The sequence below is a fragment of the Dromiciops gliroides genome, chromosome 2 (assembly GCF_019393635.1).
Source record: "Dromiciops gliroides isolate mDroGli1 chromosome 2, mDroGli1.pri, whole genome shotgun sequence".
In the NCBI taxonomy this organism is placed as follows: Eukaryota; Metazoa; Chordata; class Mammalia; order Microbiotheria; family Microbiotheriidae; genus Dromiciops; species Dromiciops gliroides.
In genome coordinates this window covers 274,191,589-274,219,248 of record NC_057862.1, presented here as the reverse complement: position 1 = coordinate 274,219,248, position 27,660 = coordinate 274,191,589, and the positions used below count along the sequence as shown (strand labels likewise).

The following is a 27,660-nucleotide window of genomic DNA, read 5'->3' as shown; positions in this document are numbered from 1 at the left end:
TCTCTCTGTCTTTGTCTGTATCTCTATCTCTCTCTATATATACTTATGTATGTATGTATGTATGTATGTATCTCAGTGGAGGGAATCAGATCAACCTAAAATGGAGGATGCCCCTGTACATGATGAAGCTAGAGAGAAGCTGATTCCAAAAAAGAGACCAAAAAATAGTCTAGTAAAAATCTCCATGTCACTGATCCTGTCACAGTGTCATAGGTAAAACATGTCTCCATGCAACCTTCCAGTAAATTACAAAGAGAAAACAGTAACAGCTTCCAAGGATTCCTGAACATTGGCTCACCAAGCACTTTTATGATGGTGGAGGGAGAAAAAGAGGAAGACATTTTTCTGCTGTACTCAGGTCTAGTCAAGCTGACCAACCAAGGGCCATGATTGTAAAGAGTAGAACTACTCCAACAATGACTGGCTTCAGGCTTTCACATATATATCTGGATTCTAACTGGATTCTGGAAAAACCTCTCTTTAAGTAAACAAAATACTTCTGCCAGAAGTTTCTTTGGGGTAATTATCTAATTCAGTATTCCAAATTATTGGGGATTTGGGGTAAATAAAACCTTATAATTCTTCCCAGAAACAACATTTTTTAAACCTTACTGGATGAAAGATTAGCAAGAAATCTGATGCTGAAGGTAAAGTAAGCTGCATTCATTTTAACTAATTTGGCAGATGGGGATTAACAATACTGAATGGTCTTGAGATCTATAATTTCAGTAACAAATATGTTAGGATGTAGAACTGTAAAGACAGCTGGTTTGGTAACTAAGTACTTACAAATGAAAGATAAGCGGAGACTGCCACTATTGGCATAATTCTTTTCTTACTAATTTACAAGTTGGCAAAGGGAGTTCCACATCCCCTATGCAAATGAAAATCATGGGTCAAAAACAAAAAGCGCACTTTGTATAAAGCAGATGACAAGAGAGTTCACTGTAAAATTAAAACGTGCAAAGCCATATGTGTTAGGTTTAAAAGTTGAAGCGTTAATGAAAGTCCTGAGGATGATCCACCTTTATTATAACAAAAGGTCCAAAGCAACAAGAGCAAATTTCATAGCCAGTATCCTACCATATCACCACCAATGTATCCTATACAGAGGAAGCCACAACTACTGGAGAATAAACCCAGCATTCAGGATTTACAGCTTTCAATCATTACAGTAGACTTCACCTGCCAATTAGCATCAAATGAGCAGTTCACAAATCTCCATTGTCTTAGGTTCACTAATCAAAAAAATATATAACCATGAGATTTCTTTACTTTAAGATAAGTACTTATCCCTCAGTGAGGGGAGAGGGGAAGGAGGGAGGGAAGGAGGAATAAAAAATGGAACTCGAGACTATAAATAAAAATGTTTACTACTTCAAAAAAAGATAAGAACTTATAAATGAATGATAACAAGAATGTATATAAAATTAATTAAAAGCTAGAAATTCTTGGAACTAGAATATTCTATAACTGTGACTCTGTATAGAAACATTGACTGTCTTTGGGCATTAGCTAGTAGGTTCCTCATAATAAGACTTTGGCTTCCTGTGACACACCCATGCAGTTTTCAAACCTTTCATTCCTTCCCTGATCAAACTGGGCTTTGAAACCTAACTGTAATAACAGAGTGTTGACATATTCCAATACTGAGGCTGGGTTGAAATTTTTACTTTGGTGTGTGAGTCAGAATTTCTGTGAAGCTTAAATTTTGTTCAGCAAATGTACACAAGGATTTTGGAGAGCAAGTGATAAATTATATCTTTTCTATACCTGGGGTAAAAGAAATTTAAGTAGTTGGTTGAGGATTTTTTTAACCTACCTTGTAAGAAAAGATTTTCTCTTTCATACAGAAGAGTAGAAAAGGTGATAAAATATTTAGGAAAGCATCAATAAACAATAAACAAAATCAGTCCATTCTCTCCCCCCTCACACTCCCTGCCCCCAATAAATCATATTCCAAACTCTGGATAAAAATCTTCTGTTTGGTTTTATAATATCTTTATAAGTTGGCCCCTTCCTACCTTTCTAAGTCTTCCATTTTTATATCCTCTGCAATCCAGTAACGCTGGCTTCCTTGCTATCTCTCACACAAAATACTCCATCTCCTAACCCTATTTCTGCATCTGTTCCCCATGCCTGGAATTCTCTCCCTCCTCATCTCTCACCTCTTAGTTTCCCTGGCTTCCTTCAAATCTCATCTAAAAATCCCATCTTTTGTAAGAAGCCTTTTTTGGTTCCTCTTAATGCTAGCACTCTGTGATCATCTCCAATTTATCCTGCAATTATCTTGTTTAGACATAATTATTGCTATTAGACAGTAAGCCCCCTGGGCAAGGATTTTTTTTTTTTTGCCTTTTTTTGTATCCCCAGAGCTTAGTAAAATGCCTGGCACATAATAATTTTAATAAATGCTTTTGACTTGGCTTCACTCGGGGTATTGTTAATACATGTCTTATTGACTTGACTATTTATTGGAGAACTGTGTCTAATAATTTAACCATAGATTCAAGGAAACCTAAAGTTAACCATAACTTCTTGTTTCAATCCTTGAAAAATCTTTCTAACGATACAGAATCCTTCCTTAGGAGCATGAGTTCTCATTATTTCTGTAAGAGAAGTCAGAGCTGGAGGAAGGCAATGTGGCATCGTGGAGAGAGCCCAGGACTTTAAATCAAACAAACTAGGATGAGTTCTCAGCTCTGACCCTTAGTAAGTGTATACCTTTGGGGAAAATCACTTTTTGCATCTCAGCTTCAGTTCTCAAATGTGTAAAATGAGGGGGCTGGATTCAGTTATCGCTAATTTCCTTTCTGCTCTAATACCATACATAGGTTGTTATTTAAGGAAAAGTCCTTCTACCAATGCAGATGGCATCTGCTCTGCAATTTACTGTTGTAGGGAACAAGTAGTTTGATGCTCTCTCTGATTGCTGCCCAGAATCACACAGTGAGTTTTGTTTCAGTTGAAGGACTTGAAACCAACTCTGCTGAAAATAGCTCTCTTCATTCTCCTGCTCCTTCTATACTTACATGTACTTGAATGAAGTCAATTGTCCTGAATTGATAAATCGAATGACTAAATTAAGCTTAAATTCAATGAAAAATCTAAAAATAAGAACTCACAAATCCTTGATAGTTTGTTTTGATACATTTGGTTTTTTCTCCTTAGAGAAGAATGGGTAGGGTGTGAAAGGGGAAAAGGCTGGAATCAATCAAAGTTTTACTCAACTCCCTAGAAAATGATAAAGTCTTAAAAGGTAAAATGACTTTGGGTGGAAATGGATTTATATTTTCTCTTTTATACAAAAATAGAATACCTATGATTTCAGAAAATGCTTTGTCTTTTCCTTTCACAAGATATAGTAATATCTGGGAGATTCTTTTATAAAAATGAGTGACTTACATGTACTGACATCTTGAGTGTGCTGTGGAGGAAATTTGTTAAAATTACTGTGAAGTTGCCTCAAATACAAAATAATGTATCCTTTTAAATATTTTTCTTTTTAATATTTTCCCAATTATATGTAAAGACAATTTTAATATTCATATTTTTAATTTTTAATTTCCTATGCCCTAAGGGCAATCAAACTGTGCACACCTTTTGATCTAGCAATAGCACTAGTAGGTCTGTATCCCAAAGAGATAATAAAAAAGGGGAAAGGATTCATATGAACAAAAATATTTATAGCTGTTCTTTTTGTGGTGTCAAAGAATTGGAAATTGAAGGGATGCCCATCAATTGGGGGATGACTAAACAAGTTGTGATATATGAATGTAATGGAATACTGTTGTACTATAAGAAATTATGAGCAGGCAGATTCCAGAAAAACATGAAAAGACTTATATGAACCGATACAAAGTGAAATGAGCAGAACCTGGAAAACACTGTACATAGTAACAACACCATTGTGCAATGATCTACTATGAATGACTTAGCTCTTTTCAGCAATACAATGATCCAAGACAATTCCAAAGGACTCATGATGAAAAATGTTATCCACCTCCAAAGAAAGAACTGATGGAGTCTGAATGCAGATCAAAGCATACTATTTTTCACTTTCTTTATTGTGTGTGTGTGGTTTTTTTTTTTCCTTTGGGTCAGTGTCTTCTTTCACAACATGACTAATATGGAACAATATTTTACATGACTGCACATATATAACCTATTTCAAATTGTTTATTGTTTTAGGGAAGGGAAAGGGAGAGGAGAGAGAGGGAGAAAAATTTGGAACTCAGGTTTTTTTAATGAATATTAAAAATTGTCTTTACATGTCTTCACGGAAAATGTCTTCACATCTTTACATGAAAAGATAAAATACTGGAGACAGCTAGGTGGCACAGTGGATAAAGCACCAACCCTGGATTCAGGAGGACCTGAGTTCAAATCCAACCTCAGACACTTGACACTTACTGGCTTTGTGACCCTGGGAAAGTCATTTAACCCTCATTGCCCTGCCCCCCCCCCAAAAAAGGAAAGAAAAGATAAAATACTATTTTTTAAAATTTGAGTTCCAGATTTTCTCCCTCCCTCACCTCATACAAAACAATTGCATATTAGTCATGTTGTACAAGACACAGACCAAAAGAAAAATATTCTTTAAAATAATTTAATCTAATTACAAACTTTTAAGTCTGTTTATTTAACTATCAGTTAGATAAAGATTCAACTCTTACTAAACTCCAAAGTACAACTGATTTTTTCTTAAACAATGCATTTTTCAATCATTCACCATAGTCAACTCAGAGAACACATGATCTAAAGCAAAGAGGGCAAACACCCAGATCACAGAATGGGGTTCACAACACTCTCAAGTGATGTGCTAACCAAGTTAAAATGTAATGAGGAAATGTTTTTAATACAATAGAACAGATAATATTACATTTTAACTATAAGTCTACATGTGGTCCATGGGGATCCTTGTGTAGTCCACATTTCTATTTGAATTTGACACCACTGATCAAAAAAAAAGAGAGCAAAAGTGGCCCCTCATGACCCACAATGACCCAGTCAAATAAACAATGGTCCCAGAATAAGTGTGATCCTTCCTAATAGCTCCACTGTCAGACAGACAAAAAGGTTCTTGTATTAAGCTATGCTGAAAACTCAGTGAAAAGTAAATGACAAAGGTCAGGAGGAAAGGACCTCATTCTGGAATTGACATAAGTAGAAATGAATATAAAACATTCTAACTGAAGGGAATACATAAAAAGCAGAATCCAGAAAAAATGAAGAAGTTATATATGAAAGATATGATCTATAATATATGAAAGGCTAGTGTCATAACAGAATTTTTTTAAAAAGTAAACAGAAAGCCTGAATATCAGTTTCAAAGACTAGAGTAGAACTTTTTAAAATGTTAGTAACAGTCCAAATCTTTCTAGTACCAGGTAGTCTTTTGGGGGGGGGGGCAATGAGGGTTAAGTGACTTGCCCAGGGTCACACAGCTAGTAAGTGTCAAGTGTCTGAGGCTGGATTTGAACTCAGGTCCTCCTGAATCCAGGGCCGGTGCTTTATCCACTGCGCCACCTAGCTGCCCCCCGCCCCAACTCTTTCTAAATAAATATTTTAAAGTATGTTTCAAGGGGCAGCTAGGTGGTGCAGTGGCTAGAGCACTGGCCCTGGAGTCAAGAGGACCTGAGTTCAAATCCAGCCTCAGACACTTGACACTTACTAGCTGTGTGACCCTGGGCAAGTCACTTAACCCCAATTGCCTCACCCCCCAAAAAAATAAATAAATAGTAATCAAGTGACTTCATAGCTTCTGCTGTTTTTAAAGGATCTAGTGGAGTCTGCATTATTCCAGATCTTTGTCAGCTATCACATCTGTGATAGAAGCAACATTCTCGTGTCCAGCAATAACTTGTATATCCATAACATGTGTTCTTGTGATGATGCCTTACCCGGCTTAGCACTAACTAGACTTCAGCAAGACCATAAAGCCAAGGCTTGGCTGAACTCACAACTCTATGCCTCTGATAGGGTAGTGTGCTTGGGGTGAAAGGTATTAAGGATGCTTGCTAACGACAATTTCCTGATGTCATAGTATTTGCTATTTTAAGCAAATTACTATTTTTTTTACTATGATTACATCATGAAATTTATCACAGTAATAAGAGCTAACATTTAATATTTGTAAAGAACTTTACATATGTTACCTCATCTGATCCTCATAACAACCTTGTGAGGCAAGTGCTAATATAATCCCCATTTTATAGAAGGGGAAACTGAGTATAAGAGAGGCTAAGTGACTTGCTCAGAGTCACATACCTAAAAAGTGTTTGAGATAGGATTTGAATTCGGGCATTCCTGCCTCCAGGTCCAACACTCTTAGTGACTCCTTCTATTGAGCAACTTGCTCTTTTAAGGGAGAAAACTTGGGGGATGGGGAACTCTTGAGAAAGAACTGAAGAGACTAAATGTCAGGCAGCTGTTAAGAGACCCATAAGAGAGGGAAGCTTGACTATATCTACATCTATTAAGCACTAGCTACATGCAGCACACTATGCTAATCTCAGAGAAGAACAAAGGAGATGATACAGTCCCTGCTTAGAGATATGGTTTAATACACAGGTATAATATCTATAAATAACTGTGATATAAAATAGGTCATGATAAGTACATAAAAGGACAAAGTATTGTGTAATATTCCAGTTAACTGAGAAGGTTCATGGATAAAAATAATCTTCCTTTTAGAAAAAAATTACATATTGGTCATGCTGTGAAAGAAGACACAAAGGAAGGAAAGAAGGGAGGGAGGGAGAGAGGGAAGGAGGCAGAGAGAGAGAGAGAGAGAAGAAAGAAAGAAAGAAAGAAAGAAAGAAAGAAAGAAAGAAAGAAAGAAAGAAAGAAAGAAAGAAGTATGCTTCAATTTGCATTCAAACTTCATTAGTTCTTTCTCTGGAGGTAGATAGCATTTTTCATCATAAGTGCTTTGGAACTGTCTTAGATCATTGGATTGCTGAGAATAGCTAAGTCATTCATAGTTAATTATCATACAATATATGTGGTTACTGTGTACAATGTTCTTCTGGTTCAGCTGACTTCATTTGCATCATTTCATGTAAATCTTCCCAAGTTTGAGAAAAATATTTTCTATGGGGAAAAGTAGGAAGATTTCATGAAACAGGAGCTATTAGCATTGAGTTTTAAAAGGTGGATAGGATTTTTAATATGCAGAAATCCAGGGGCTAAGGGAGGCAAGAATGGTAAAAGGCAAATCACAGAAAGGGACAAACATACAGGATGACAAGTTTGGTCAGAGGATACAGAGTATAAAAACATCAAGAAAGTAAAATGGTGGCATGTTATAAAGGCCTTTGAATATTATGCTAATGAATTTGTATTTTATTACATAGGTAATAGGAAGAAGTTGATAGGCTTTGACCAGAGGAGTGATATGAAGATTAACCCTTTACCTGGAGGGAAGGAAAGACTTTATTGAAAGCAGGGAGAAAATTTAGGAAAACATTGAAATACCTCAAGCTGGTTATATTAAGTGCCAATATTAGGGTAGCAGAAGTGTGAAAACAAAAAGGGATGGTTACAAGAGATCTTAGAGGTGGACTTGACAGGATGTGGCAACTGATTGTATACACAACACATAGGAAAAATAAGCATAAAAGGTAAAATTAAGATCTCAAACAAGAGTATCTTGGTAGATGATGTTACCATTGACAAAAAGAGGAGCAAGTTTTAGGATAAGATTTGTTTCCAAAACTGAATGATTGAGTATAAGAGTACAAGAAATTCTAGATGGAGATATTTTGTGGTCAATCAGTCACATCTGACTCTTTGTGACCCCATAGACATGACACACCAGGCCCTTCTGTCCTCTACTATCATCCAAAGTCTGTTGTCCAACCTCATGTTCATTACTCCCATAACACTATCTACCTCATCCTCTGCCATCCCCTTTTCTTTCTGCCTTCAACCTTTCCCAACATCTGGATCTTTTCCAATGAGTCCAGTCTTTTCATTATGTGACCAAAGTATTTAAGCTTCAATTTCAGTATCTGAGGAGCAGCTATGTGTGGTACAGTGCATAGAGGCCTGGAATCAAGAAGACTAATCTTAGTAAGTTCAAATCAGGCTTCAGACACTTATTACCTTTGTGACCCTGGGCAAGTCACATTACCCTCTTTGCCTCAGTTTCCTCATCTCTAAAATAAGCTGAAGAAGGAAATGGCAAACTCCTCCAGTATCTCTGCCAAGAAAACCCCAAATAGGGTCACAAAGAGTCAAACACAACTGAAAACAACTGAACAAACAAGAAAATTGGTATGTGACCTTCCAGTGAATAGTCTGAATTAATCTCTTTAAATATTGACTGATTTGATCTCCTTGCTGTCCAAGGGACTCTCAAAAGTCTTCTTCAGTACCACAATTTGAAAGAATCGATTCTGCAGCTCTCAGCTTTCCTTACAATATATATGCAAATAATTATGGACATATATGCTGTAAATTAATTTATTGGCATATTTATTATAATAATAGCTAGGATTTACATAGCTACTTAACATTTGAAAAGTGCTTTTCATATATATAAAATCTCGTTTGATACTCACAAAAACCCTGGGAGGTAGGTGCTATTATTATCCCCATTTCAGAGATGAGAAAACTGAGGCTTAGAGAGGTTATGTTGTAATGATTGGAATGATACCACCTACTGGAGACTTACTATAGGAAAGCTCCACCATGAGGAGAATGCCTCTGAGGGCAAGGCCATGCGGCTTTTCCTTGGCTTTGGGAAGTGACATTTGCTCATGGGTACTGTCTATCAAGGCTACCAGCCAATCAACTTGAGGAACCTCCCATTTTCTGGGAGGGGTCAGGAAGGAGGAAGGAGGGCCTGTGCAGAGAGCTCTGTCTCTCTTGTGGGTTCCTGACTTTACCGTGGTGGCGGTCGCGGAAGAGAAAAACAGAGGAGTTGAGGAAAGATAGGACTGCCGGGTTGCAGGAATTCCGTTCTCAATCTTTCTCTTCTTTTACTATCTTTCAATAAACCCTTAAAAACCTAAACTCATTTTATCAATGATTTTAGTCAGTTTCCTCCAAAACTGGGGGAACAGATTAGGACCCACATTTAGAATTTTAAATTACACAATGTGATTGCCTAGGATTACACATCCAGTAAATATCTGATGCAGGATTTAAACCTAGGTGTCTTCCTAACTCTGAGTCCACTTCTATTCATCGTACCACCTATACACCTATATACACCACATGAATGGATAGCAATCTCAGAGAAAAGGCACTAATGAAGGGAAGGGGAATCTTTACTTCCCTCCCAATAGAAATAGGACCAAACTAAAACTGGAGCTGTACCAGTTTTAAAGAGTAGGAGGAAAGAGCCAACTAGAGAGCAGTAGGAATCATCCCAGGACCCACTGGAATGAGAAATTCATGAAGTACCTACCACATGCTTACTACAAGCACCAGTGTGATTGGCGCTGGGAAATAATAACATAAATAAGACACAGCTCTTTCCCTAAAAGAACATAAGACTTAGTAGGACTCTAGGAAAATAGAGTAAGTACCCCCAAAAGTACACTAAAGATATAATGAGTGCCTTGGAGCCGATGGAATTCAGACAGAGTGGCATGGCATCATTAAGAAGGTAGAGATCAGGGGCAGCTAGGTGTCTCAGTGGATAGAGCACTGGCCCTGGATTCAGGAAGACCTGAGTTCAAATCCGGCCTCAGACACTTGACACTAGCTGCATGACCCAGGGCAATTCGCTTAACCCCAATTGCCTCACCAAAAAAAAGAAAGAAAGAAAGAAAGAAAGAAAGAAAGAAAGAAAGAAAGAAAGAAAGAAAGAAAGAAAGAAAGAAAGAAAGAAAGAAAGAAAGAAAGAAAGAAAGAAAGAAAGAAAGAAAGAAAGGAAGGAAGGAAGGAAGAAAGAAAGAAAGGAAGAAAGAAAGGAAGAAAGAAAGAGAGAAAAGAAAAAAAAAGAAGGTAGAGATCATATATGGTAGGTGAGGTGAATAAAAGAACACTGGATTGGGAGTTTGACCTGGGTTTGAATTTTGGCTCTAGGTTATCTTGCATGAGTCATTTAACATCTTTGGACATCTGTACAGTGAAGAAAATGAATTAGAGGATATTTACGGTCCTTTCTAGTTCTCAATCATATGATTTTATAATTAAAAGAAGAAACAGGGGTGTTTAGTATCACAGAAACCAAGAGAAAAGAATATTAAAAAAATGAAGAATTAGTCAACAATATCAAATGTTTCTGAGAAGTCTGGGAGAAAAAGAACCGAGAATAAGGCCACTGGGTACAGCAGTTAGGAAGTCGAGTTACAGGAATCAAAGCCAGATCGGAAGGGGATTAGGGGTCACATAGATAATGAAGTGGAGACATCCAGCATAGACTTTTCAACAAAGTTAGCAGTGAAATGGAAGAATTATGAGAAGATATCTCAAGGGGTAGAAAGAGGAGGCATTTAAAAAATGCTTTTCAGTATTAGACTCGATCATGCTGAAGGTAGTAGAGAAGATGCAAAACAAACAAGGAAATAAAGAAGCAAAGACTCAGAGCAGGTAGAAGAAGATGAGATGAATTACACTGGTGAAGTAATTAGCTTTAGGAAAGAATAAGGGAACCTTTTCCTCTGTGACAGAGAAACAGCCTTGGCTTTGATGTGTGGGGGGAAAGAGCTGAGGCTGACAGCCAATGGCCTTGATTTTCTCAGTGAAAGAGGAAGAAAGGTTGTTTCTGTATGTCTGAGAGAGGACCAGTGAAGAATGTGAGGAAAGTACAATTGTTTGGAACCGTCTGGATGAGGAATGCAATAGGGAATTGATCAGTGTCAGCAGTTTAAAGCGGAAGAGTCACCTGGTGTCAAGCAGGTATTGAATTAAGGGTAGTTAGTTTAATCCACAGACCTCTAGTGGTCTATGAAAGCATGAACTAATTCTCTCAGGACTAATAGTAATAGATCTATTAATGAGGATAATAAAAACTAAACATCACTCATCTGGTATCAAAAGTAGTACCCTAGGGGGCGGCTAGGTGGCGCCGTGGATAAAGCACCGGCCCTGGATTGAGGAGTACCTGGGTTCAAATCCGGCCTCAGTCACTTGACACTTACTAGCTGTGTGACCCTGGGCAAGTCACTTAACCCCATTGCCCCGTAAAAAAAAAAAAAAAAGTAGTACCTATATCCCAGTTAACTTTGATGGATGTTTTGGTTTTCTTCCCTGCCAGTGGTAAAATGAGAATGGATGGATATGTGATTCCTTAGGTCTTTTGCTCCATTTAAGATTTTTTAAATCTGCCACAGTGCTGTGGAAAGATGCCAGAACTAGAATCTGGGGACCTGGCTTCAATTCTAAGATCTGCTTTATACTCTTTGTGTGACTTTAGACATGACATTTAACCTTTCTAGATTTCAGTTTCCTTATCTGAAAAATAAGGATTAGATAAACTATAAAGTTTCTTTCAGCACAAGATTTATAATACTATGAAATGATTCTTCTGAGTTCTGATATTGCCTGATACATACCTTAAAACCATTTCCTTCCCTTTTTTTCTGGATACCCTTCTGGCCAAGGTAGCACAGCTAGGGGGTGTAATAGATAGAATACCAGGCCTGAAGCCAGGAAGATTCATCTTTCTGAGTTCAAATCTAGCCTCAGACACTTAAGTGTGACCCTGGGCAAGTCACTTGTTTGCCTCAGTTCCTCATCTCTAAAATGAGCTGGAGAAGGAAACAGCAGACCATTACAGTACCCTTGCCAAAAACAAAAACAAAAACAAAAAAACCACCAAGTGTGGTCGATAAAAGTTGGACATGACTGGAATGACTGAACAACAAAATCTATCTAAGTGAACACTTAGAAAACTAATTAACTACCCCCGAAGAGATGTTTTGATTTGACTCTAGATGAGGTACATCAACAAAATTAAAATTCAGCAAATATTTATTTGATATTTGAGTAGGTTCATGACCCTGTGTTAAGTGCTGACATGATAAACTGGCATTCTTAGTTACATTAGTCTCCTATGAGTTTGGTTACCTTTAGCCAAGTCCCACAAACTCTATTCAACCAGCTCTAATCTCTTTTAGCACAGTTCCAAATCTGTCTAACTATATCACTGTCTAGTTCACATCTCATAATTTTTTCTAGAAAAACAAGTATAGGCACAGACACTCATTCTAGGATTTCATTGATATATAGAACTCTCAGATGAGGAAACTCTTTACTAATGCAGGTCTGCAATTTCTTTGCAACTTATAGTCTTTAGAACAAGTTGTCAAACTATGGTCCCTAGGGCAAATCTGTTCCCACCTGTTTTTGTACAGTCAAAGAGCTAAGAGTAGTGTGTGGAAACAAGCTTTGGGCTGGACTTGGCCCTTGGACCATAGTTTGCTGACTCCTAATCTTAGAGAGTTGCCTAGAACAAAGCTTCTTAAACTGTGGTTCAAAACCCCATGTAGGGTCATGTAACTGCATATGGGGGTTGTGAAAAATTTGGCAACAGTAAAAGGTTATGCATACCTATTTTATATACCTATATACCCAGGGCTTCGTAAAAATTTCTTCAGGCAAAAAGAGGTCACAAGTGGAAAAAGTTTAAGCCCTGGCCTAGAACACTGAAAGGTTTAGACTTGCCTAGAATCATACAATCAGTTTGTGTCAGAGACACAAGAACTGAATGAGATAATTTATTATATACCTTGCCAAAATCTAGGTAAATTATATCCATATCATTCTCCTGACCTAGTAGTTTACCAACCCCTTGTCAAAAGAAGAAATAGTCTAGTATGACCTGTTCTTAGTGAAGCCTTTCTCACTTTTTGTAATTGCTGCTTTCTTTGCTAGATGTGTTCATTAAACATCTCATCTCTCTAATGAACCATTCAGATTTTCCCAATAATCAAAGTCAAGCTTGCTAGGCAAACTATAGTTTGCAGACTCTGCTCTCTTCCTTTAAAAAATTAGAATTAGGGGCAGCTAGGTGGTGCAGTGGATAGAGCACTGGCCCTGGATTCAGGAGGACCTGAGTTCAAATCCGGCCTCAGACACTTGACACTTACTAGCTGTATGACCCTGGGCAAGTCACTTAATCGCAATTGCCTCACAAAAAAAAAATTAGAATTAGTTTTGCCCATAGTTTCCTCTCCTGTTTTACATAATCGTTCAAATATTACTGTCTTGGTAATACCATTTGCCATTTTTTTAGCATGCAATTTATATGGGCTAGGTGGCTTGAATTCATCAAGGACAATTAGCTATATCCTTATTTATCTTGGGTACCAACCACTCCTCATACGTTTTTGTTCTATCAGTTCAAGGACACAGATCAACCTCTTTGGCGATGAAACCAAAATCAAAACAAAACAAAAAACCGAATAGTTCTGCCTTCTCTTGGTGGGCAGTTATTGTTTCATCCACCCCAAGCAACAGTCCTATCCTTTCTTTGGTTCTTCTCTTTCCCCTAATATATTTTGAAAAGCTCCTTTTTGGTTTCGTGTTTATATGAATAGTATCAATTCATTCTGAGCTTTACCACTCCTGATGTCAAGTTTGCAGGACCATGCCATGCCCTTGCTTCATCTTCTGAATATACTTTTTGGGGGGGGAGGGCAGGGCAATGAGGATTAAGTGACTTGCCCAGGGTCACACAGCTAGAATGTGTCAACTGTCTGAGGCCAGATTTGAACTCAGGTCCTCCTGAATCCAGGGCCAGTGCTTTATCCACTGTGCCACCTAGCTGCCCCCAATGATTTTTTTTTCTGCATATACTTTTAAACCAATATGGTTGATGATTTACCATGTCATTCAGCTGGTCTCTTTAGACAACACTTATTTTTCCTATTTATTTTATTTGTTTCCCTTTGTGCCTCTAGAATTTCATTTCTGAGAGTTTCTCATCTCTCCTGGGCTTATATCTTCGAGAGAATTTTAGTCCATGGAATCCTACCTTTCTTCTGAATGTTTAAAATCTGCTGTCCTCAAATCTAGAGGGCATGTTAGATTACAGTTTTCCTTTCTTCTCCTTTGTCACAAACTATAAGGGGTAATAATCCCTTCCTCACAAAGTTCCCATCATTTCCACCCAAAAAAAGAAATTCCACCTTCTTGGTCGCCTACCTTTAAAATAGAAGATTATCATTAAGCTCTCTCCTAGCTTTGTGTTATCTGCAAATTTTGTGAACATGCCACCTATGCCCCTTACCTAAGTCACTGATAAAAAATACTAAACAACACAAGGCAAGGTCAACCTGTGGAACAGGTTAGGTACAGAAAAAAAAAAAAAAAACCAGAAGCAAATAAACATAGTGTTCAATAATCCCAACATTCCAGCTACTGAGATTCACTAGTTGACAAAATCTGTTGGAAAAATGGGAAAACAATATGGAAGAACTTCAATATAAAACAACACCCCAAACTGTATACCAAGATAATCTCCAAATGGATACACCTTGGCTATAAAAAGTCACATCATAAACAAATTAAAGTAAGGAAGTGATTACTTTTCATATCTATGAATAAATGAAGAGCTCATGACCATACAAGGGTTAGAAAAGATCTCAGAAGACAAAAAGACAATTTTGATTATATAAGACTTTTAAAGTTTTTGCACACCCCCCAAAAAAATACAGTTAAAAGGGAAACATCTAACTGCAAAGAAATCTTTGCATCAAGTTTCTACAATAAAGGTACCAAGTGTAATATATATAAGGAACTAATACAATTTTATAAAAATAGAACTACTCCTCAATAGAGAAATGGTAAATATATATATAAACTGATAGATTTCAAAGGAAGAATTCTAAGGTATCAACAAATACATAAAAAATGCTCCAAATAACTATTAGAGACATGCTCATGAAAACATCTAAGTTTCACCTCTATTCATTATATTTGCAAAAATGACAACTATTGGACAGACTGAAGAAAAATAGGCATGCCATTCTGGAAAGTAATTTTGAACTATACCCCCAAAATCGCTAAATTGTGTCACTAAATTTGATCCAGCAATACAATTACTAAGCCTATACTCCCACAAAGATTAAAGAAATAAGAAAAAGACCCAGATGTACAAGACTATTTACAGCAGTTCTTTTTATAGTAGCAAAGAACTGGAAACTAAAGAGGTACATATCTATTGGAAAATGGACAAATTATGCTACATTAATGTAAAGTAATATTATTGCACCATAAGATGTAATGAAATGAATGGTTTCAGAGAAACCTAGGAAAACTTCTAAGAACTGATGCAGAATGAAGTGAGCAGAACCATGAGAGTAATTTATATAACACTATAGAGAAAAGTGGCTTTGAAAGGCCTATGAACTCTGATCATTTCAATGATTATGACTGGAGGAGTGATGATAAAATGGCCTGTCCACCTCTTGACAGAGAGGTGATGGACTCAAGATGCAGAATTCATTTTCAGACACTGCCAACAAGGGAATTTGTTTCACTTAGCTGTATATATTTGTTATAAGGGCTTGGTTTTTCTTTTTCTTTTTTCCAATGGGAGAAGGGGGCGAGGCAATGGAATGGAAGGGTAAGGGGAGATAGAATAACAAAAACAAAGAAAGGAAGCCTGGCAAGTAAGGCACCTTTCCTTTTTTGCATGCAGAAAACAGAAGGAAGACCAGAAAGAAGTATAAACAAGGGGGCAGCTAGGTGGCATAGTGGATAGAGCACCGGCCCTGAAGTCAGGAGTACCTGAGTTCAAATCCGGCCTCAGACACTTAACACTTACTAGCTGTGTGATCCTGGGCAAGACACTTAACCCCAATTGCCTCACTAAAAAAGAAGAAGAAGAAGAAGAAGAAGAAGAAGAAGAAGAAGAAGAAGAAGAAGAAGAAGAAGAAGAAGAAGAAGAAGTATAAACAAGCAAGAGAGTTTTGAAAATTACAAGTTGAATTTATCTACTTTAAAAGAAAAGCAAAGGGGCAGCTAGGTGGCGCAGTGGATAGAGCGCCAGCCCTGGAGTCAGGAGTACCTGAGTTCAAATCCGGCCTCAGACACTTAACACTTACTAGCTGTGTGACCCTAGGCAAGTCACTTAACCCCAATTGCCTCACTAAAAAAAAGAAAAAAGAAAAAAGAAAAGCAAGTTGTACATAATAGATCTAAGTGGAGCAGTGGATAGAGTGTAGGCCTAAAATGAGGAAGACCTGGGTTCAAATTAGGCCTCAGACACTTACCAACTATGTGACCCTGGGTAAATCACATAACTTTTTGCCTCAGTTTCCCCATCTGTAAAGTGAGCTGGAGAGGGAAATGGCAAACCACTCCAGTATCTTTGCCAAGAAAACCCCAAATAGCATCACAAAGAGTAGGACACAATAAACAACAACAACATAATAGAAATCTGTACTTTTATATACAATCCTCTTTTTCTGTTCTATTATATATATGAAAATTCCCATTCTATTATTAAGTTCTGAATTTTTTAAAAATCTAAATAGCAAACGGTACAGGGCCAATCACAGAATTCCGGCTCCTCTTGAGACTACCTACCATTGTCATTGAACAGATCTAATTCTTTTTTTCTGTCCAAACAGTCTACAATATACACCAATGACAAAATTGCTTCTGTTTCTCCTTCCACTGTCTTCATGCAAATGTTCTCAGCCTGCTTCTTTTGGTTCTGGAATTTCTTCATATGAGTATACAGTGCTAACCCACAACGCCCACACACACCCTTATATTTATTCCGCTTCTTTTCAATAGGGTACACTGAAGACAAACCCATAATCCATGTCATGCAAAGAATGAAACCATCCCCACTTTAAGGAATTTGCATTTAGCTTCTTATTCTTCCTTCTTCATTGTAGCTACTCTCCATGTTCTCTAGCTTGGAAGATATACATAGGCCAATTTCTCTGTTTCTTATCCTATTGACAAAGTGGGAAGAGTTCTGGAGGCAAAGGATTTGTTCAATCCTGCTTCTGAAACTAAGTAAAGCTGGAGAGTCACTTAACTTAAGACCTCAGTTTTCTTATCTGTAAAAGATAGACTGGTTGGATTATATGACTTTTGAGGTCCCTTGTACCTCTAAATCAATTATCTCATGATCTCATTTGATTAGATTTATAAAATATCCAACAAATACATTATTTTATTTTTTAGTTTAATTTTTAATGAATAAAAATGTATTTTCTTCTTCCTACCTCCCTGTCTTCATTTAAAAAGAAAAGAAAAAGAAAACCTTTGTGACATACAGAGCATGCCCAAAAATGTATTTCATGCTGCATACTGAGTCCATCATGTCTTTTTCAGGAGGTACACAGCATGACTCATAAATCATGATCAGTCATTTTATTGATCAGAGTTCTTAAGTTTTTCAAAATTTTTTGTCTTTCTGATGTTGTTATTGTAGTAATTTTCTCCTGGTTCTGCTCATTCATTCTGGATCAGTTCTTCCTTCACACAAGTCTTTCTAAATTTCTCTGAAATCATCCTTTTCATTATTTCCTATGATGCAAAAGTATTCCTATATATTATACTCCATATCCATTACTTCCGTATAACATAATTATTCACCATTCCCCAATTGATGGACATCTCCTTAGTGTCCAGTTCTTTGCCACCACAAAAAGAAACGTTATAATTATTTTTGTACATATGGGTCCTTTTCCTCTTTCTTTGATCACTTTGGAGTACTGGGTCAATCACTTTGGCTTCTTTGGGTCATAGGTTATGCAGTTTAATAAATTTGGTGTTATAGTTGCAAATTGCCTTCCAGAATGACTGGACCAGCTCACAACTCCACCAACAGTGAAGTGATGTGCTTGTTTTCCCAAAGCCTCCTGCCCCATTTGTAATTTTACTTTTTTGTACCTTTTTCAGTTTGAAGGGTGTGAAGCAGAACCTCAGAATTGCTTTAATTTACCCGCCAATGCACTCTTAACAGCCCTCTGGTGTGCTCCATCCTGCTCACCAATGTCATCACTATATATGTGTGTGTGTGTGTGTATACATATATGTATATGTGTGTGTGTGTGTATATATATATATATATATATATTTTGGCGGGGCCATGAGGATTAAGTGACTTGCCCAAAGTCACAACAGCTAGTGAGTGTCAAGTGTCTGAGGCCAGATTTGAACTCAGATCCTCCTGAACCCAGGGCCGGTGCTTTATCCACTGCGCCACCTAGCTGCCCCTCATCATCACTATATTTTAAACCATATTCTGGAAATCAAAATACCACTCTCAGAGACCACTTTCTTGAACAGTGTTTGTGTCCCAAATCATGTTTTTTTTTTCTTTTGCATCCCTTGCATTCAATAAGCAGTAGTGAGGAAAAAACAACACAGGCCCTATGATCTTCAGTTTATTATTCAAGATTTTCCAGTGTTTTTAAGATTCCTTTTGGTGTATTGTTTGCACCCCCACCAATCAAGAGAAGGGAGAAGTAGTCAACCTTTTTGATGTTATGAAAAGTTCTCTTACATCTAGGATAAATCCCCTATAAAGTCAAAAGATCTCTCCATTATTGTTAAGAAGTCAACAACCTGCCTCAATACCCCTAAGCAGGGAATCACCAACCACCTCTACTCTTGGCTGCTTGCCCAAGTACTTACCAGATGAGATAACACCTGCTAGCTTTGAGAACTCTACCATATCATTTCTTAGAAGACAAGCAGATGCTTCTTCAGACCATCCCGGTCCCTATTCTTCAGGAAGGGCCTCAAATTTGTGTTTGGTTTTTAGCTCCAAGTGTACTTGTCCCTTTCCCTCCCTTCCTCTGTAACACTCTTCCACTTTCCTCCCCTTGATTAGTATCAAGTTTCTCCACCATGTCAGATCTTTTTTTCTTCCACTGAAAAACTGAAACAGAAAGCACTAGCCACAAGGTCTTCAAAGAAAACCAATCCATTAAGGGATGGGATTGAAATCACATACACAGACAGTCTGCAGGCAAGGAAAGTCTCTCTACCAGTATAAATCGGTAACTGTTGGGCAATGTATAGTCTTAGAGAATTATCTCTAGTGACACTATAAAGCTAAATGATTTGCCAAAGGTAGTAACACAGCAAGCATGTGTCAGAAACCAGAACCTAGGTATTCCTGACTCTGAGGCTAGCTCTGAATTTACTATGTGTAATATCTCCCTCTTTTCAGTTTAAATAATTGAAATATTCCCTGGGAATAGAGACAACAGTGGGCTACAATCATCACAAACTATTCTTCCTTCCATCTGTCTATTTTGCAGCTCCCAATTTTCCTTTGGGGGAGGAGGAGAGGAAGAGGGTACCAGGCACTAAAGTAGGGCAGGAAAGTTACGTTTGAAACAGAACCAAAATTAGCAATTTCATTAGGAAGTCATAGTATTTCCCTTTTTGGTCACCACCCTATCCAGGATTTTTTCCTACCATTTCCTTTTGGGTGTGGAGAAGCTATGAAAGTCAGTAGAATTTTGCAATTTCCTAAAGGCCCTTCTGGATGAACTCCATCAATACTGCCTCAGAGTTCAAAGAAAGAACAAATGGGGCAGAGAAGGTACCCAGAAAATCAGTAACCCATTCATTCGAAAGAAAAGTAAAAAACAAATAGACAAAGCTTGTTAGACACACCGAGTCTCACAGACTTTCAAGAGCCTCCTATGCAAGAATCAGCAGCCTTGAAATTTGCTCTAACAGTTTTCTCCTCACTATAAAAAAGTACCTCTCCTTTTTTCCTGCCAATTATGATTGCTCTTCAATCATGTGTACAGGAGACAGTAAGAAGTAGCAAACAGCTCTTTTTAAACATTATTTATTTCAGATAAGTCTCTAACATTGTCTCTTGAAACCACTAGTTAGAATAAATAAGCTGATTAGTTTATTGAGCAACTGACCACCTGCCAGGAGGAGTCATCTGATTGTTTGCAGTGATTTTAAAAGATCTCATAGGTTTGTGTATATTTATACAACCTGACGTCACTAGCCCAGATTCCTAGCTAACACGGGGAAATCCAGGGTTTCTGTGTTAAGGTAAAAGAAAGGGGTGAGGGAAGGTTAGCTGGGGAGTTAAGAGCCCTTGGAGATTTGATTTTGGCCATAAATCTGGTAAAATTTCTGGGTTCCGATAGGCCTGATCTACAAATGTAAGTATGTATACTCAGACAAGTGGATCAACTAGGTTCAGGCAAATTTACCTGTTCCCTGGTTGCCAAGATTGCTTATGACTCCTGGTGGTGAGCCACAGTTTCCCCCATCCAATAGGGAAACTAAATTGGGTGGCCCTTTCAACAAGTGCCATTAACACGAGACATTTCCTAAAGAAAGTAAAGGAGGACAAAAGGCCATGGGCCATGATTGGGAACTGAATGAAGGATCCCATGCATCTCAAGGCTTATCAATGAGCCAAAGATTCCCCATGTCCAACAGGGTCCCTGGAAGTGTTCTGAGTAAAGGACAAAAGGACACGGTTAAGATAATAGAATTTTGGCGTTGGAAAGCACCTCATATATCATTCATTATTACGGTCCCTTCAATTTACAGAGACCGAAATTGAAGCTCAGGGAGGTTCAAGTGGCCTGTTAAAGTAGCTCAGGTCATGCTACCGGGAGAACTGGGATTCGGAACCTTCTGGTTCTAAATTCGGTCTTTTCCATTGCTCTACATACACTTCCTCCCTCCACCAAAACACAGGACTCACTCCCAGGACCGCGGACAATCGAGAACCTATACTCATTGGGCAAGCTTTGGCTCGGCAGAGACAGGTGTGTCCGCGTAGAGGAAGGAAAGGAACTCAGTCAACTTTGCGGCGCCCCGACTGGGAGACGTTTACTTGTCAATTGGCCCAGGTTATGACTAAGTCAGACTGGCAGAATCGCACTGACCTGCAATGGTCTCCTGGTAGCCCTTAGTGAAGAACTGCATGGCCGTCGCCGCCCTCCAGGGGGTCTTGAGCAGCCCCTGGCGCTCGGGGTTCTCACCCAGCGAGCGCAGGATGGTGGAGTAAGCTCCCGCCAGGCTGGGCAGGTTCAGCTCGTTATCCTCCACGCTGCGAGTCCGCTCAGTCTTCCAATAGTCCCCCTGCTGGGCGCTCTTCTCCTCCTGGCCGCGGGGCTTTTCCTCCGGCTCACTCCGCTCGGGCCGGGTTTGCTCCTTTGCGGCGTACCCATTGCACTGGGCACCGCGCCGCTTCTCCGCCACTGTGCGAGCAGTATTCGCCTTCTCTATCTGCCTGGAGGGCAGGAGAGGGGCTGGAGCCCGCAGCGGCCGTCGTTCCGTTCTAGGGGAAGTTGGGACGCCTTCCATCGCCAGCCACTGGCAGTGCTGTCAGCGAACTTGCCTGGGGGATTTGTCGCACTCTTAGGGTTCCCAAGATTTTAATGCTTCCCTCGTCGTGAGTGCGCGCCCTTGTGTGTCCGAGAAGTGCTCCTTCGCTGTCACGGCCAGCTTGCTGCGGCCACCCCCTTTATAGAGTCCGAGAAGGGCATGGATCCCATTAGCCAGAGCTTGCCCGTGCGTCATCGGCTTCCAGCCTGGCCTCCACCCACTCCTCTAAGCGGACCGCCCGGAGCTGGGTGAGGCGCAAAGCGAAAGGGGCTTCCCCTCGGTGGGTGTTTCGGAAAAGGCTAAGTGCCACCAACCGGTGCGTTTGTTTGCTGTCTTTGGCAGGAAGAATGAGATTGGGTTCTTACAGGAGGACCGAAGAAGGAGGTAAATGAAATCAGAAAGCAGTCTGAGAGCCACAGCCAGAGATGAGGAAACAGTCCCTTAGCTTGGCCTTCCCCCCTTTTCTGCCAAGGTTAATCGAGTAGGGAAAGACAGGACAATGTCAGAATTGCAACACTTCCCGGCACTCTCTTCCCCCAAAGAAGTGAAATGATGGGAGATCTTTTCTCTGGGCAGCGAGTTCTGTAGAGAGTCAGCAATGTGACCAACTAACTGTGGGTCGGGAGAATAAATACCCTACAAATCGAAGCCTTAGGTTGTCCATCGACCAAGCACCGAAAATGTTAGAGAACATATGTGAGCCGTCAGACAAGGAATGCTGTCAACATTTTCTCCAAACACCTACCTTTCGGCCTGCAACAGTTAGACTACTGTGCAAGAAAAGTAATTCACATTAACCCCTTTGATTTCGAAGAAACAAACAAAAAAGTAGTTTCTGGAAAAACTAGCTTCTAGAAGTTTCAGAGATGGTTATTACAAAACTGTAAGAGATTATTGTTCAAATAAGCTTTGTCCAAATTGATAACTACTCAGATTACATTCTCGGATACCAAAAGATATTTTCGTCACTTGAAGTATAGTTATAGAAGAGGGTCAAAAGTGGATTTTTTAAAAAATTTACATCAGATTAATAAAATCTGATGATTTCCTTCAGGGTTCTAAATACTTTATAATCTTATTCATTCCTGCTGTATTAATTCATTCTTACTGTATTATGTAGCCTAGACTACAAATCATAATAAAATTCAGGCCTACTTTATCCTATCCTAATAGGGTATAGGATGACTGTAACAATGGAACATCACTGTCACCAATAATTGACTTTGTTCATATCACTTAATATGAGGACACTCAAATATTTTTAAATGAATAAATGAATTTATATCCACCCCAAAGGCTTCTAAAGAACTACTATGCACACAACACAATGAGGTACCCAAATCCATATAACAAATTATTTCTCACAATAGTTAGAAAGAAAGATAACTAGTGGTCAGATCATAACCTTTATAAGTCAGAACTATCCCCTGGATCCCAAACTCTTTCAGGCAGAATGCACAAAGTTCAAAAGGGATATCTTTGCATTTAACTAATAGAAAAGAAGATGCTAACATTTTAAAGGACTACAGATTTACATAGAGAAGTTTCCAAATATAGCTTTTAAAATAGCACTGGGCCGCTAGGTGGCGCAGTGGATAGAGCACCGGCCCTGAAGTTAGGAGTACCTGGGTTCAAATCCGGCCTCAGACACTTAACACTTACTAGCTGTGTGACCCTGGGCAAGTCACTTAACCCCAATTGCCTCACTTAAAAAATAAAATTAAAATTAAATAAAAATAAAATAGCACTGATATTACTCCTCAAAATTTTTGTAGGCATTTTCCAGGATACACCAAAGGAATATTTTTGAAAGTAAGTTTTATCACCCTTGAAATCAAAAAGATTTCTCCCCCCACCCCTCCAGATTGATGCCATCGTTTTTCTGAGATAGTTTTTGTGGTCACATTATTTATACAATTAACTTTTTCTCTAGTAATTTTTTCTCTAGATATATGTGTATATATCTATTTTGTTTATATATGGGATAGTAGAATTCTGCTCTCACAACCAGGAAGACCTGTATTCTAGTCCTGCCTCTGAAATATAATGGCTCTGTTACTCTGGGCAAGTTACTTAATCTCTCAGGGCAATCTAGTTCTAGATAACTCTCTAAAACTATAAATTGCAAAAAAGGTGCCTACCTTAATTGGTTCTTTAGACCAATGAAATCACAGATCCAGTCACAGCCCCTATCCTAATCCCTACACACACATATGGATGTCATATTTATGTACTCCACATGAGGCAGCTAGGTAGTACAATGGATAGAGCACTGGTCCTGAAGTTGGGAGGACCTGAGTTTAAATCACCTCAGACATTTACTAGCTGTCTGATCCTGGGGAAATCACTTAACCCCCAATGGCTTAAATATCTGGGGCCATCTCCATTGTCCTGATACTTATCTTGCCACTGAACCCAGATGGCTCTGAAGGAGAGAGTGAGCTTGGTGACCTTGCACAGCCCTCCCTCACTTAAATACAATTCAATGCAAGTCATGACATCACCTGATGTCATAGTCCCCTTCAGGAATGAAGGATGAACAACAGAAACTCCACATACAATATAAATCAGGAATTTTACAGTTATTTATTTCTTCCACACAAAGAAATGCTACAAATACAAAAGACTCATAATCATGCATTTTTAAAAAGACTTAAGCAAACTTTAGTAACATATTACAGTCATACTCTCCTGAGAGACTAAGATTTAAAACCCTCCAAACATGAAGTAGTTTGCTAGACTACTGAATTGGCGTTTAATTTTATCTGGATCTGGATTGTCTCCCTCAAGGTCCATGTTTCCTGACAAACCAAGTTTCTCCCCAGCACATATACATATTAACTACTGAAGCTCCAATTTCTTAATTTTTCCTTTTGAGTTTCCTCTTCTCCACATGTTTACCTATAACTTCCCCCCATCAACCATTTTTGAAAGACAATGTGGTATAGTGGAGAGTGAATTGGCTTTGCAGTTAAAAGACCAGAGTTCCAGGCTTACACATACACCAGGTTGTGTGACCCTGAACAAGTCCCTTAAGTCCCTGAGAGTGTCCCAGGCAACTCTCTCAGACTTAGTCAACAAGTAGTTATTAAGTGCCTACTGTGTGCCAGGCATTGTGTTAAGTGTTGGGATACAAAGAAAGGGAAAAGATAGTACCCTGTCTACAAGGATCTTACAGTTTAATGTTGAGAGATGAAGGAGCTAATAGTTTAAATTGAAGAGGAGATGCTAATAGTCAGTGGTAGAGAGTTTCCTCATTAAGAATTCCCATACCAGGGCAGCTAGGTGGTGCAGTGGATAAAGCACCGGCCGTGGAGCCAGGAGGAGCTGAATTCAAATCCAGCCTCAGACACTTGATACTTACTAGCTGTGTAACCCTGGGCAAGTCATTTAACCCCCATTGCCCTGAAAAAAAAAAATTCCCATACCAATGAAATCGTATTTATGTTTTATATAGTTATGTGTGCACATAATACATATATACACACATGTCTATAGATAATACAAATAAATATGTATTGAGAGATACATATAGCAGTGCTTGAGCTTTCTAGCCCCCATCTTTGCTTAGCCAGTATCACTATTCTTTCCCAGCTCCTCCCTCTGGTTTCCCTTATTCATCATGGTTTTTACTGGAAATCCATACTTGCTCCAACCCCTTGAATGACTCCAGTTCTAAACTAGCTAGAAATTTTATGGATGGCTCCTAGGACATGACCAGGCTCCTCCACCCATCCAAACCCTACTTCCTATGCAACATCTTTCTAGTTCCAAGTACTTTTTAAACAGTTTAAAGCCTATGATTGAGATTGATGAGGTATCTTCTTACTTTAAATGGAATGGGGTAACTTGATTGATATGCTCAATCATCCCACCCTTACACTTATTTTATCCAAATTCATTTTTTTTCTCTTGCCTTTTGAGAAGCTATAAAAATATAAATCAATAAATTCCCTCTTCAGCATGGAGACCCCACTGTACCAGGACAGGTCTCTGCAGGAAAACTAACATGTTCTTGCTCACACTAGTGCTCTTGCTCTTTCTTTTCGCCCTCACTCCAATTATATATGGATCTCAAAAGTCTTGGAGAATTTCCTACAGTTTGTTTATAATATCCTGTTATAATTGAAATCACAAATATCTATGGTGTCTTTCTGCCAAAAATCTCAAAGTACTTTGAAAACAACTTTTAAACTCTAATTACTAAAGACATGTTTACAGGTAAACATGAGTGAGAGGAATGGAGACCAGAAAGGAAAAATAAAGAAGAAACTGGGGCTCCAATATGGTTAGAGAAAAAAATGAGAAGTCTGATGCATACAGGTTTTTGGAGCAGCAGGTCAGAGAAACCTCCTGCATTTTTTTCAAATTCTAATGCTGAGTTTCTATTATTTTGCATGCCTGGAGGCAATGCCCCAATGCATCTAGAAGCAGTGGGGGGAGAGGAAACTAAGCCTGAGTTAGAAACCAAGCCTGATTCAAATTGCCCTAATCCCTCCCCTCCTCTTGGGACCCCACCTCCTCCCCCTCCTCTGGCACTGCCTCCTACTCTTCCCATGGCCAAGCCCCTTGATCCTCCTGCCAGGGAAGTCCAGAAATCTAATCCACCCTTCTCAGGTCCTGGGCTTGAGCGTGCACAGTTTTCTCTACCTGCATTTACAGCTTCTACTCAGTTGCCTGAGCACTCAGGCTCAGCCCTTCCCTAGCCTGGCTGTGATTCTGACTTGACCTGCTGTGGTTCTCCCAAACCAACCTTGAAAAACCCTTTAAATCCCAGATATGCTCGTTTTGTTCATAATTTTGTTAACCTGCTCTTGTCTTTAATTAATTAATTATAATTAACCTTATGAAAGGACCAACAGAGAAATTAGAGGGGTTAAAGAAGACAAACTTAAACTGAATAAAAATGACAATCATCATCATATTTCAAGAAGACATTTTGCAGAAATGTATAAGTAAACAGCAAGGTATTAATATGAGTATTGGGGATTTTAGATATTGGAATCAAAAGTGTTCTAAATTCACTCAGAGAAATAATGTCAGTTCAGAGGTTACATAAAGATTTCTATGCTATTACATCTACATTTTGAAATTAATAGTATGGGTTTATTTTCATAGAGATTTTCATGCTTTTAAGATTGTGTTTTATACTTTGCTTAAAAAAAGGGAGAATATTTATAAAAGCTTTTTATAGTCATGTGATCAAGTTTATATTTTGTAATACTCTTATTAATGTTAAGTTCATATTTATTTAGATTTCCCTAGTTTGAATTTCATTGTCTTTCATTCTTCCATGTGTATTTTATTGTATTTGTTTATCTCTATTTTAAAACAATGCAAGATGGTTATGATTTCATAATACAATGTTAATTCTGGGAGTATTGTGCTCCCATATTCTGAGTTATTAGTTTTTGTTATCTTTTTCTTTCAACTGATTAGATTATTTGATCAAACTCTATAAATCCTTTCCCTGGCAAATTAGTTGCATTGGCAAGTGTAAATTGAATCTAGAAGTATTATTTTTTTTTGGTGAGGCAATTGGGGTTAAGTGACTTGCCCAGGGTCACATAGCTAGTAAGTATTAAGTGTCTGAGGCTGGATTTGAACTCAGGTACTCCTGACTCCAACTAGAAGTATTATTTTTGATAAGCATATTCAAAAAAAAGAGGGAAACATTTGTAAAAGTTTTCTTTTTTCAAAAAAAAAGTTTTCTTTAAGATTGTGTTGTGTTTTAACTTGTACTTAAATATGTTCTGATTTTTCACAAAAGTAGTTGTATACTTAGTAAAAAAGGTATTATTTGAAATTGTTGCATAATTGTATATTATATTCTGAGTCAAGGTACATTCACATTTTTTGCAATCATTATTATCCTCAATTTTTAAATCCATATGAGACTTGGATTATGGGAATTTATCATTTAAGACATTAATTGCCTTCATTCTGAGTTATCAGATGCCAATTGGCCAGGATGCCATCTGATCACAAGAGGAATACATGCAAGAGCAGACATTGAACTGTCACATGAGGAGAGACATGTATGAAGTCAAGGTACAGCCGAGGGAATGACTTTTGACAAATGTATTCATATTATAAAATGATTCGTTAAATACCTTTTTTTAAAAAAATTGACAAGTAAAAAGAATTTGCTACATTTAAATAAAATTTACTTACGAGAAACTAAGGTAGAGAACCAATTTTATTAGCCACTTTAAACTTAAAGCAAATCAGAAATTAAAATAAAGTATTTTTGAAGTCATTTAAAAATATATTGAAAAGTAAAATCCAATTCATAACATTATATTAAATTTTGCAGGAATAGATTTTTGCATAAAATGGATCCTACTGCATTCCACATATTACAAGTTAGGGCTGAATAATTTAAAAATCCAAAGTATTCTATGTAGAGCA

General features: G+C 38.2%; 1 protein-coding gene across 1 annotated transcript in view; it reads right to left on the bottom strand.

The window, feature by feature from the left end:
- GCH1 (GTP cyclohydrolase 1) overlaps positions 1-21,444 on the bottom strand; it is a 79,280-nt gene extending 57,836 nt beyond the window's left edge. The window contains 3 exon segments of the mRNA XM_043986578.1: positions 20,808-21,236; positions 21,239-21,357; positions 21,359-21,444. Coding sequence (XP_043842513.1) covers positions 20,808-21,236; positions 21,239-21,357; positions 21,359-21,444 — 634 coding nt within the window.
- Between the last annotated feature and the right edge of the window lie 6,216 nt (positions 21,445-27,660).